This window comes from Peromyscus californicus, unplaced genomic scaffold, assembly GCF_007827085.1.
Source record: "Peromyscus californicus insignis strain IS unplaced genomic scaffold, ASM782708v3 Scaffold_7__1_contigs__length_154581171, whole genome shotgun sequence".
NCBI lineage: Eukaryota > Metazoa > Chordata > Mammalia > Rodentia > Cricetidae > Peromyscus > Peromyscus californicus.
This window is the reverse complement of record NW_026294595.1, coordinates 126,541,260-126,553,997: the sequence shown is the minus strand read 5'-3', so window position 1 is coordinate 126,553,997 and position 12,738 is coordinate 126,541,260. Positions and strand designations below refer to the sequence as shown.

The following is a 12,738-nucleotide window of genomic DNA, read 5'->3' as shown; positions in this document are numbered from 1 at the left end:
GCTCCCGAGGGCGTGGCTCTCTGCCTTGGCACGCAGTAGACCTCAACAAATACCTGTGGAGCAAGAACGGAGGGACGAACAGGGCTTGTCCACGGGTGCTCGAGGCCTGCTGGGAAACTCCGGGTCAGCCTTCACTTTGGGTTCTCAGTGCAAGCCGCTGCCTTCCCCTCCTCCCGCCCTCGCACCCGGCCCTCCATCCGGCCTGCATTTTTCCGGGTTTGATATCATTTTTTCCACTCTCCCGGCTGCTGCCGGCGGCCTCTGCCAACTTTCCACAGCTCCAGCCTCCCACCCCCATTCTCCACCGCAGGCCGGAGACAACTTCGGGTGGGGAGACCCTCCTCCGCTTCCTGGGCATGACTGGTGGCCAGTGAGTTGGTGAGCCTGGGGGAACCAGACACCCCAGGGCACGTTTTTTTTTCTGCATCTCATCCTCCGGACTGGGCCATGGGTAACCCCGTGCAGGGTCCAGGAGTTTGGGGGGGGGGGGCGCAGTTGGTTGGAGGCAGGGGTGTCCGAGTCAGAGGACGGATGAGCCAAACAGTTTGCTGCATCTTGTTCTCTTCTGGAAGTAGTGACAGTCCCACCTCCCCCAGCCTACCGAAATGGAAACTTCTGACCTGACCCCTACACCCAGATGGGTCCCCAGCCAAGTGGGAAGCCTCACTGCGTCCTTCATCCCTCACAGCCAAGAGAGGTCAGAGGAGGGGGCTGGGTCCTGGGGGTCTGGAACTCACTGACTGGTGACCCCGGAGTGCTCTCTGCTCCTCTCGGGGCTTCACTTTCCACATTTGGAAAATGAATGCACTGAACCAAATTAGCGTCTATCCTGGGATTAATGGACTGAGTTCCATGGAATTCATGCCAGCCCCCTTAAATTATATGCAAAATTGTGTTGGAAAATCTACGTCCTCCCATTGTTTTGAGCTAGCACTTGGGCTACGTAGACCTGGCTTGCCTGGAACTAGCTTTGTAAAACAAGATGGCTTTGAAGTTTCAGGCAGATAATCCTGCCTCTGGGTTCCCTGAGTGTTAGGATTATGGGTATGCACCCTCTCCCTTCCCTGGTGGGCTAGGTTAGCCTTAAACTCTGGATTCTTCTGCCTCAACCTCCTGAGTTCTGTGATTATAAGCCACTATTCCCACCTCCCCCATAGAATTTTAACATTTCCCCCCTCTTTTTTCAGTGGTAGGATCAAACCAATGACCTCACTGTGCCAAGAACCCTCAATCACACCTGTGTCGCCTGTCACTCTGTGTGTGTATAGGTCAGAGGTCATCTGCCCACCTTGTTTTCAGAGACAATGCCTCTGACTGGCCTCAGGCTCCTCAAATAAGGCAGAGTGGCTGGTCTGTGATTTCCAGGGATCCACTAGTCTCTGCCTCCTAGGTGCTGGGATTATAGGATTGTAGTAGCAGGCTGGCTCTTTGCCTGAGTTTTAGCCATGGAACTCAGGACCTCATCTCAGCTCTATCGACTGAGCTAGTCACCCTACCCACTCCTAAAGAGGGCTGTGGCAAGGGGACCTGGGATCTTGGTGGCCTCACTTAGAGCAGCTGTGTGTTTCTGGGCTCCTGCCTTCCCTCTCTGAACCTCCTTTTCCTAAACAGTGAGAGGAGGTTAGTAGTCACACTCTGCTCTTAGGTGTTGTGCAGACCAAACATGAACACGCACACGCACACATCAGGGGCTGGCTGTGCAGCTCCGAGGTACAGCTTCCTAGCATGCGTGACAGGGTGACAGCTTGGTACGGTCAGCTCGCACAATCAGCAGCAATTACAGTGCCAGGATGAGTTCTGGAGAGACAACATTTTGTGGTTCTAGAATCTAAAAAAACGAGTTAAGGAGCAAATAGCAGGTCACTCAGAATTGAGATGTTCACGTGATTCACAGTGTGTGTGTCTCAAGGGCCTGGGGTAGAAGCTAAATCCAGCAGTCGGGAGGAGGGCCTGAGCATACAGTTAATTCACCGACTTTTATTGATTGCCCAAGACATCAAGGCTAGCAGGCCAAACCAGTCTACAGTCAAGTTAGATGTTTGGGGAGGAGGTGGAGATGCCTAGAAGAGCCTAGGGAGAGAGGTCCATGCATCAGATAGGACATTCTGGACTGGCTTATTGTAGAACGTTCTGAGGGTTGATCACAGCCCAGGGACGAGAGTTTTAACAAAAAGACACCCACCTTGTAAAACAAAAACAAAAAACAAACACCCCCCCCCCAAAAAAAAAGCCAACCCTACTTGTGCCTAGCTTGAGTTTACAGCCCTATAATCCACTCATCACTTCCCCAAGGAGGCAGGGTCCTCAAAGCCCTGGCTCCTGGCGATGTTCTCTGGCCATCCTGGTAACAGGCAAGGTCCACCACGCAGACTCCAGAAGACGCACCTTTGGCCCTCGGTGGCACCACAGTGTCCCATCACCTCAGAGAGGCGCCGGCCTCAGAGCACAGCTAGGTTGTGGCAAGACTTGGAGCGGGCCTTGAGTGCCCGGCGCCGTGCGCTGCGTGCGGTCAGGCGTGCCAGGAAGCGGCGGGCGCGCTGGCCCAGGCTGGCCCGTCGTCGTGGTGAAGGTGCCTCTGGGGCCGTGCTGTCCGGGCGGCGTAGGCGCAGTTGGCGCACCACGCCCTCGAAGAGCTCCATCACGTTGTGCTGCAGAGTGACCGAAGTCTCGATGAACTTGCAGTCGAACACCACTGCGCAGGCGCGGCCCTCTGAGGGGGCGGAGCCATAGACAGAAGGCCGAGATAAAGGTGGTAAGAGGTGTGTTCAGACACAGGAAGCATTTTTTCCCCCCACGAGACAGGATGTCTTTGAGTGGCCTTGGTTGTCCTAGAACTAGCTCTTTAGACCAGGCTGGCCTTGGACTCACGGAGATCCTCCTGCCTCTGCCTCCCGTGTGCTGAGATTAAAGGCGTGCGAGCGATTTCCCAGGTGTCAGGGGACCCAGGGGCAAATCTACGGAGCTTTGAGACATCAGCTCAGTCTAGGGACTGACTGATACTCAGTAGAACGAGGCTGGGAAGATTTGACCTCATGAGTAGGGCCGTTTTAGGAATCTTTATGGGCCCCACTAGAAAGATGAAACTTATTAAACTGTTCCTCCCCCACTGTAAATCCAATTTAAACCTACCTTTAAAGGTTTGGTTTGTAATTACTGGCCAATACACTAAGTGTTTCATACAAAGCTTGAATTTATAATCTCCCCAATTTACACTGGAGCCACTAATGGCCGTTTTCTGCAAGCTGGTAGACATGGGGTGTGGGTAGAGTGTCTCTGATTATCAGTTTGGGGAGCGACAGGGAGAATTTTAAGCAAAGGTCACAAGGTAAGGTGTGGTTCCGGAAATCTCTGTCCGCAGGCAAGGAGGAATGATTGAACAGGGCTAGAGAAATATAGGGGCTGGCTGGGACAAAGTGGGGGTGGCAGGGCAGGACAGAGGCTTGGGGTGTGGAGCGAGGGGCCTGTAGGACTTGGGTATCGATTTGGGAGGTGAGAGAGGGGGAGGCCAGGTAGGTAGCTGCAGGAGTGGGCCAGGCTGGAGGGCACAGCCCTTCACTGAGGTGAGCACTGGAGGACGGGCAGTGAGGTCTGAAGGAGAGAGGAGCGGAGGGTAATGAACCAACCTTCCACCGAGACCTCCCGGCAGCGGGCCAGGTCTGCCTTGTTGCCCACCAGGATGATGGGCACGTGGTCGGCCTGATGCGTGCGCCTCAGCTGGATCCGGAGCTCCGAAGCGCTCTCGAAGCTGCTGCGATCTGCGATGGAGTACACGATGATGTAGGCGCTGCCCGCCTGCAGGCACGACTCCCGGCTCCAGCTGTCATCCTGCGGGGGAGGGACCCCAGGCCCATCCTCAGAGGGTGCCTAGCCCTGGCTGACAGAGAGGCCTTGTTGGTCTGAAGGTGGAGTAGGTAGAGGTTCTACCCTGGATCGATTGGGGGGACAAATTCTATCATAACGCCCCGTGTCACCTTGGGAAAACCGCTGATTCTCCGAGCCTCAGCTTCTTTGCTCGGAAAATCTGGGGTGGGCTGCCTTGCCTTCTTCCCTCTTCTTGTGACCGCTTCAGGTTGGGGACTGCGGACAGAAAGTGACCCTCTCCTGCAAAAAGGGGTCTAGCTTTGCCTGTTCAGCCCCCTTCCTCGTCCTCTTCCCCCCTCCTCTTTTTCTTCTTTTTGACAAGGTCTCTGTAGCCCAGAGTGGTTTTGACCTTGAAGCAATTCTCCTGCCTCAGCCCCTGGAGTGCTGGGCCTACAGGTTTGCCCCATCAGGCCTAGCTCATTCAGCTCTATCTAGTTTGGTTTTGGGACACAGTTCTTAGTCTTTCTGCAATCCAGACTTAAAAGAGAAAAGGAAGAGGTTCAGGGGGTAAAAGTGCTTGCCGTGAAAGCCTGAGTATGACTCCTGGATCCCGCAGTGGACGGAGAGAACCCGCTCCACAAGCTGTCCTGTGACCTTCCCATCTGCACATGGAGAGCGTGTACCCGCACTCATACACACGCATCACACACATCACCACACACATCCAACATGCGCACTCACACAAAACTGGTAATAAAATAAAGTGTGTGTGTGTGTGTGTGTGTGTGTGTGTGTGTGTGTGTGTGAGAGAGAGAGAGAGAGAGAGAGAGAGAAGGCTGAATTCAGGGGAGGCCTTTCTCAGTGCAGTTTTGGAGAGAGAGCTGAGAAGTCGCCTGTGGGGTGTGAGGACAGAAAGGGATGGAGTGGAAGGGGCCGCTTAAGAAGCAAAGCTCTTTCTAGTCATTTGACTAAGGAAAGGAAACCAGAATATCGGAGCCAGTGCTCCGGGAGTGTAGATTTCAAGCCTTTAATGAGGTCTAGTTCCTGTCCTCAAGGCTCATGTTCTGGAAGGCGGACTGTGGGAAGGGGAGGTACAGTGTAGGGTGCGGAGGTGCATGGGGGGAGGCTGCAAAAGAGGTGGAGGAAGGAGAGGTGGAGTGGGTGTCTGTCAGGTGGAGGAAGGAGAGGTGGAGTGGGTGTCAGGTGGAGGAAGGAGAGGTGGAGTGGGTGTCAGGTGGAGGAAGGAGAGGTGGAGTGGGTGTCAGGTGGAGGAAGGAGAGGTGGAGTGGGTGTCTGTCAGGTGGAGGAAGGAGAGGTGGAGTGGGTGTCTGTCAGGTGGAGGAAGGAGAGGTGGAGTGGGTGTCTGTCAGGTGGAGGAAGGAGAGGTGGAGTGGGTGTCTATCAGGTGGAGGAAGGAGAGGTGGAGTGGGTGTCAGGTGGAGGAAGGAGAGGTGGAGTGGGTGTCAGGTGGAGGAAGGAGAGGTGGAGTGGGTGTCAGGTGGAGGAAGGAGAGGTGGAGTGGGTGTCTGTCAGGTGGAGGAAGGAGAGGTGGAGTGGGTGTCAGGTGGAGGAAGGAGAGGTGGAGTGGGTGTCTGTCAGGTGGAGGAAGGAGAGGTGGAGTGGGTGTCTGTCAGGTGGAGGAAGGAGAGGTGGAGTGGGTGTCTGTCAGGTGGAGGAAGGAGAGGTGGAGTGGGTGTCAGGTGGAGGAAGGAGAGGTGGAGTGGGTGTCTATCAGGTGGAGGAAGGAGAGGTGGAGTGGGTGTCAGGTGGAGGAAGGAGAGGTGGAGTGGGTGTCAGGTGGAGGAAGGAGAGGTGGAGTGGGTGTCAGGTGGAGGAAGGAGAGGTGGAGTGGGTGTCTGTCAGGTGGAGGAAGGAGAGGTGGAGTGGGTGTCAGGTGGAGGAAGGAGAGGTGGAGTGGGTGTCTGTCAGGTGGAGGAAGGAGAGGTGGAGTGGGTGTCTGTCAGGTGGAGGAAGGAGAGGTGGAGTGGGTGTCTGTCAGGTGGAGGAAGGAGAGGTGGAGTGGGTGTCAGGTGGAGGAAGGAGAGGTGGAGTGGGTGTCAGGTGGAGGAAGGAGAGGTGGAGTGGGTGTCAGGTGGAGGAAGGAGAGGTGGAGTGGGTGTCTGTCAGGTGGAGGAAGGAGAGGTGGAGTGGGTGTCTGTCAGGTGGAGGAAGGAGAGGTGGAGTGGGTGTCTGTCAGGTGGAGGAAGGAGAGGTGGAGTGGGTGTCTGTCAGGTGGAGGAAGGAGAGGTGGAGTGGGTGTCAGGTGGAGGAAGGAGAGGTGGAGTGGGTGTCTGTCAGGTGGAGGAAGGAGAGGTGGAGTGGGTGTCAGGTGGAGGAAGGAGAGGTGGAGTGGGTGTCAGGTGGAGGAAGGAGAGGTGGAGTGGGTGTCTGTCAGGTGGAGGAAGGAGAGGTGGAGTGGGTGTCAGGTGGAGGAAGGAGAGGTGGAGTGGGTGTCTGTCAGGTGGAGGAAGGAGAGGTGGAGTGGGTGTCTGTCAGGTGGAGGAAGGAGAGGTGGAGTGGGTGTCAGGTGGAGGAAGGAGAGGTGGAGTGGGTGTCAGGTGGAGGAAGGAGAGGTGGAGTGGGTGTCTGTCAGGTGGAGGAAGGAGAGGTGGAGTGGGTGTCAGGTGGAGGAAGGAGAGGTGGAGTGGGTGTCTGTCAGGTGGAGGAAGGAGAGGTGGAGTGGGTGTCTGTCAGGTGGAGGAAGGAGAGGTGGAGTGGGTGTCAGGTGGAGGAAGGAGAGGTGGAGTGGGTGTCAGGTGGAGGAAGGAGAGGTGGAGTGGGTGTCTGTCAGGTGGAGGAAGGAGAGGTGGAGTGGGTGTCTGTCAGGTGGAGGAAGGAGAGGTGGAGTGGGTGTCAGGTGGAGGAAGGAGAGGTGGAGTGGGTGTCAGGTGGAGGAAGGAGAGGTGGAGTGGGTGTCAGGTGGAGGAAGGAGAGGTGGAGTGGGTGTCTGTCAGGTGGAGGAAGGAGAGGTGGAGTGGGTGTCTGTCAGGTGGAGGAAGGAGAGGTGGAGTGGGTGTCAGGTGGAGGAAGGAGAGGTGGAGTGGGTGTCAGGTGGAGGAAGGAGAGGTGGAGTGGGTGTCTGTCAGGTGGAGGAAGGAGAGGTGGAGTGGGTGTCTGTCAGGTGGAGCCTGCACAGCACGGGAGGGCTCCCCAGGGAGCCAGTGGGCAGGCTTGAAAGGAAGAGCAGCCCCAGCAGGTGAGAGGCCGCCCAGAGGAAGGGAGGAGTCAGTCTTAATGGCCAGGGTGGGAAGGGCTGCGTGGGAAGAACCGACTGTAAGGCAGGAAGATGCTAGAAAGCGGGAGAGGTGAACAGAGACGTGTCAGGTCCTCGGTCGGGGTGAGTGTGCACACTCCACAGCTGTACGGATCATTTCTCAGGCCAAATTGCCGTTGGGTAGGATCAGACAGATGTGGCATCTCAGGGCCTAGAGGACAGGCCACTGGTGAAGTGTTTGCTGCATGCACGTGAGGACCTGAGTTTGACTGAATTTGATTCCTGGAACTCACATTACAAAAAGATATAAAAAAAAACCCAAAAATCAAAACCCTGGGTGCGGTGGTCAGAGGACAGCTTTCAGGAGTCGATTCTCCTCTTCCACTGTGTGGGGTGAATCTTTGGTTGTCAGGCTTGGTGGCAGGCACCTTTGCCTGGATTAGCCATCTTGCAGGCTCCATGCCTGGCTTTTGTTTGGTCTGCCCAACTCACTGGCAACCCCACAGTATTCTACTGCATCCAGAAAGCAGCTCTTCCCCATACCCGCCCTCGAGCTCCACGAGGCTGGCACCTTGTCTGTCTCTCTCATTCCCTCCAGGGTCTTCAGCATCCTGGCCCACTATGGACACCTAACAAGAGCTTCCAATGAACGAGTGAATGAAACTTAAGCTGAAAGTTCAGAAAGTGATGCTCCCAGGGCTGATGGGGACTCGGTCCCAGTATAAGCTCTGGAGTTTGTAGATCTGGGCATGAGTTTGCCTGCTCTCTGAGAACGTTGGACACATTAAGCCCTCGGAACACCTGTTTCCTTGTTGACGGAAAGGGAACTAGACCAACGGTATATATAGCTTTAACTGCATGTCACAGAGTATGTCAGAGCTTCCCAGCGTCGGGGGAGAGGAGGGTGCTCCATAAACCCCAGTTGCTGTTTTAAGAACACCATTATGCTCATCCCCATCCAGACTTCCCTTTATACTTGCTGAAAGATATTGGCCACACCAGACACGGTGATGCACGCCTGTAATTGTGGCTGAGGCAGGAGGACCAAGAATTTGAGGTGGCTGGTGAGATGGCTCAGTAGGTGCCTGCTGCCAAGCCTGATGATCCAAGTTCAATCCCCGGACCCGTATGGTGGGAAGAGAGACCTGATTTCAGCAGATTGTCTTCTGACTTCTACATGTGTTTGCACCCCTCCCACATAAAATAAAAAAAATACAATAAAAATCTAACAAGATGTAGGTGCACGGGGAGGCCCTATCTAAAAGAACACAAAGGAACTGTCCGGATTGCTCCCCATTCTCTTTTTTGGCTTTAGTGGTAGTGCTGCTACCCACTCAATACTGCCCACTTCTTTTTTTTTGAAACAGAGTCTCTCTACACAGGCCCAGATATCCTGGAACTCATTATGCAGTCCAGGCTGGCCTCAAACTCACAGAGATCTAGCTGCCTCTGCGGCCTGAGTGCTGGGATCAAAGGCGTGCGCTCCCATGCCTGGCCCAACACTGTACTCGAAGCTTTCTTTATGGGGCTTAAGTTTAGGGGAAAGGTGCCACAACTAGTCACTCCTTCATGTTTTCGTGTGTGTGTGTGTGTGTGTGTGTGTGTGTGTGTGTGTGTGTGTGTGGTGTGTGTGTGTGTGTGTGTCTGTCTGTCTGTCTGTCTTTTCTCGTGCTCAAAAAGCCCTGTTAGGTGTCCATGTTTCCTTATCTGTAAACATAGTACTTGGCACACTGCAGGCGGGTAGGAGACAATGGGTTTTGTCAGTTGGATCCCTTTAGAGAGAGGATATCCCTGATGATGTTTTGATTTCTCTCTCCCCTCCCCCCTCTCTCTTTTTCCCCCTTTTGAGACAGAATCTCAGTAGCCCAGGCTAGCCTTGAACTCACCACGTAGTCAACGATGGCTTTAAACCCCTGCATCCTTCCGCCTTTAGCTACTGGGGTTACAGGCATGCACCATCCTACCTAGTGCTGGGGATTGAACTCAGAGCCTTGTAATTCAGAGCGTGCCCAACAACGGGTACTCTGCTGACTGAGCTATAATCCCAGCTCATCCTCAATTACTCAAAGTCCTACAATAAGCATATATTACCCGTGGAACAAGAGGAAAGAAGCTCAGACAAGAAAACCATCGCACTCCTGTTCCGGCAGCGGGGAGAGGAGGGTGACCCCGGGTTTTCCTGTTTCACGACCTCCCCAGCTACCACGCATCACCGCAGCCAGTTCTCCACTCCCGCTGAGTGCTCTTTTCAGGCTCCACACCCGGCTCACCACTGCGGAACTGCACCAGAGTTTTTAAAAACCAGCTGATGATGTGACCAGGGCACAACTTTGCTCGGTGGGAAGACACATGCAGAGCTGACTCTAGGTCCTGGGTTTGATTCCCCAGGACTTTTTGTAAACAAACGGTAGTAGCAAAGATGAAAAAAAAAAAAATCAGCTGATGAGGAAGGAATGCTTGACCCATTTATCAGATGAGAAGACTGAAATTCAGGGTAAGTCTATGAACTGCGCAAAGCTAACTAGTAAAAAAAAAAAAAGAGAGAGAGAGAGAAGGGGTGTGTGTATGTCACCCTTAGGCGTTTTGGGGTCAAATCCAGTGGTTTTTTGATTTTGTTTTGCCAAATGTGGGAGTGGCCATAAGGATGAGGAGCGCAAAGGGAGAAATGCATTCTGGGATGTCTGCTGGGGTGGGGGTGGGGATTGGTGGAGTGAGGAAAGAGGTCATGGCTGTGAGGCTCTCCTGCCTTAGGAAAAGCTACAGGTTTGGGGGAGGGGCACTGGGGCAGGCCCCTCCCCCTAGTCCTGCTCCGTGTGTCCCAGGAGGAGTCAGGCGTCTAACATTAGTTTTGGCATCCCTCATCCTAACCAGGCTTACAGTGTCGTACCAGTTTCTCGGCCTCCCAGGTGTCCATGACCACCAGTGTGGTGTCCTCTCCATCCACCGAGAGTGTTCTCTCGTACACATCTGCAATCAAGTGGGGGGGGGGGAAGCATCTCAGGCTGGAGCGGCCATCCATCGGAGAGACAGCGCTCGCTCCTTTACGCGCACTTTCTTGTCACTCACTCCTTCACGTTTCCCTGGGCTAGGGAATCCTGTCCTTCCAGGTGGTCAAAAGCCCCTATCAGGTGTCCATGTGTCCCCAGCTGTGAGCACAGCACTTGGCACATGGCAGGCAGGCGCAAGAAGCTGGGGCTTGTCGTTGAATGAATGTGGGCTGGTGGGCTTAACCTGGGAATCCTCCCCAGCCTGCTCTGACTCTTGCTTAGGCAGATCATGTTATCTCTCGGGCCTCAGTCTCCCCATCTGTAACACACCCGGGAGCATATGAACATGACTCCCAGGAAAGTCAAGACTGGAGAAGGGGCCTGGCCAGACGGTCCCCATCTTCTCTCCGTGTTTAGCCACTCCTTCCCTACACAGCCTGTGTCCTCAAAGCCTGCCCAGCAGAAGCCCATCTTCTTGTCCTCTGTCCTCAAAGCCTGCCCCTATCTTCCTGTCCTCTGTCCTACTCCTGTATCTGATTGCCCTGGGGCCTGTGGTCCTGCAGCTCCTGACCCGCGTGCTCAACGCATGTTGGGGGGAGTAAAGTAATCCAGAGCTCAGAACTGGAGGTCTGGAAGCCTCCATTTGGGAAGGATGTTAGTTGTGTTGTGTGTGGGTCTTGGTGGCTAAGGGATGGCAGGGGAGGAGGTTGAGAGTCAGGAGGACTCGGGGCTGGGAGTTTCTGAGCTGGGTGGAAGCCCGCCATTTTCCGATATCCATAGTTTCAGATTTTCTCCCCTTACAACACGGAAATAAACCATTGACCTTTCACCCAATGTTGCTCCTCTAGACCCTGTCCAGGTTTGTCCTGCACCACCCTAGATGACCATCATTTACTTCTTAGCATGAGTGACTGCCCCTGTAAACTGAACAAGGTGTGACCTGCCCACCTCTTCTCTGCAGTCCCGTGCCCCTGGTGACAGGCTTTTCAGTCCTGTGGCCGCAGCCTGGCTCGTCCCACAGGGCTCCTACCTCCCAGCTGTTCATGAAGGTCCCGCTCTTGCTTCCCTGCGAAGAGGCTGGCCAGGCTGGTCTTCCCAACGCCGGGGTCTCCAAGCAGCACCACCCGGTAGAGGGCCTCCCAAGAGCCTTCCGAGTCGCTGGATTCAGAGGACCACCCATCCTGGGCTGGGGAAGGTTTTCGAATGGGAGGGTTGAGGGAGGCTGACTGACCCAGTCGGGCATGCTGGGATTGAGTAGCGGGTGTTGCACACAGGCGGCCAGGCTGGTGGCCCCGGGACGACAGGGGTAATGGAGTGCTGGCTCGACGGCGCAGGGTGGTCTTCGCTTCCTGTTGGGTGTTGAGTGTCATCCTCAGTGGGGAGATCTCTCTCTTCCCTGGCTCCTTCCTTCCAAAAGAAGGGGGCTGGGCAGTAAGTCCGTGGCCCGAGTCCCTTCCTCTCTGGGTTCTGATAAACTGTGGAAATGACTTCCTCCAGAGTTCTCTCTGCTTCAACGAGGGGAGGCTCTTCAGCTCCTTGGGGTTGGGGGTGGCTGGTTTCAGGCCTTAGAGTCCACCCGGGTCCGCCTAGAAGGGGCGAGCGCACAGGCTGTGAACACACACAGATGTACACACCCAGAAGCAGATTCCCAAATTCCAAGGATGACCCTTTCCCCATGACACAGACAGGTAGAGAGGCTGCAGCAAGCTGGGACATCTAAAGCAGCGATAGCACATGCTGCCCACCCGGACCGGTCCCTCGGCTTGAGGATTCGAGACCCTCCTTACAGAGAGCATCTGGCCGCCCCAGATGCTGAGGAGGATTGGGGCCTCTGGGAAGTTTATTCCGGCTGCCTGATACCCCCAGGCAGAGTTTGAAGAGGAAGGGCGGGGCGCGTTGGTGCCCCACAAGGGCGAGGGGCTCCGGGGATCTCTCTGGCTGTAACCCGAGTGCCCTGGTGCCATGGGAACGGCGTGCCCGGCCCGCCCCTGCGTGAAAAATTCAGGAGCCGCTGGCGCCATGGCCTCCAGCTTTTGTTGGGGGACAGGAGCGGCGAGGGACCCAGCAACTGGTTTGGTGAACAAGGTGCAGAAGGGGGAGCCTACCGGGCTCGGGACTCAAGTGCCCTTTCGGGGAGTCTGGGCTGGAACTTTCCCAACTCGCGGTCCTGGATGTGAATCCCAAGTCCTGGGGCGCTCGGGCGTTGTGGTAGCGTCCCCTGTGCCAGGCTTCCCTACCCTTGGAGGCCCCAGGTCTGCCCACCCGCACCCTCCCGGACGCGGGTTCGAGGCTCCCAGTCCTCGGACCACACTGTATGCAGGCGACCTGAGAACGACGCCCGGACAGGCAAGTTTACCTTGACGCGTGAAGGCTCCAAGTCCCCGCCACTCCAGCTGCTGGGTACTCCGTTATCCCCTGGCCTCGGCACGCAGCCCCTCGGGCCGGTCCCGCCCGGTCCAGAGCCACCCCGCCCCGTGCGGCCCCGCCCTGTCAAGGCAGCCCGGGTCCCCGCCCTGCAGACCTCCGCCTCCAGTCCTCCCCGTGGGGGTGGCCATGTAAGAATGGGGTGCCGGAAAGGGAGTTTATTCCTGGGTCTGGGTGTCCTCTGTGTCCACCTACCGGGTACACCAACTTCAGCCCTGGACGGAAGGAAGCCTCTGGGTGAACTTGGTCCGTGTTCAGAGTCCCAGGTTCCACCTCCCAAGGGAGGCGATTGGGCAGGACTGGGATCCGGGC

General features: G+C 55.8%; 1 protein-coding gene across 1 annotated transcript; it reads right to left on the bottom strand.

Annotated features, from left to right (window-relative positions):
* Nucleotides 1-1,957: 1,957 nt before the first annotated feature.
* Nucleotides 1,958-12,476, bottom strand: Rem1 (RRAD and GEM like GTPase 1). The gene is made up of 5 exons (XM_052725676.1): nt 12,359-12,476; nt 11,033-11,588; nt 9,903-9,982; nt 3,624-3,825; nt 1,958-2,710 (listed from the first exon to the last, which is right to left on the bottom strand). The coding sequence occupies exons 2-5, from the start codon at nt 11,370-11,372 to the stop codon at nt 2,439-2,441; spliced, it is 894 nt and encodes a 297-aa protein (XP_052581636.1). The 5' UTR covers nt 11,373-11,588; nt 12,359-12,476; the 3' UTR covers nt 1,958-2,438.
* Between the last annotated feature and the right edge of the window lie 262 nt (nt 12,477-12,738).

Coding starts and splice junctions, on each gene's coding strand:
- Rem1 (XM_052725676.1), bottom strand. CDS start 11,372: ATGACACTCAACACCCAACAGGAAGCGAAGACCACCCTGCGCCGTCGA. Junction 3,826..9,902: donor CCTGGGAGGCCGAGAAACTG/GTACGACACTGT, acceptor CCTCCCCCGCAG/GATGACAGCTGGAGCCGGGA. Junction 2,711..3,623: donor CCGGGAGGTCTCGGTGGAAG/GTTGGTTCATTA, acceptor CCGCCCCCTCAG/AGGGCCGCGCCTGCGCAGTG.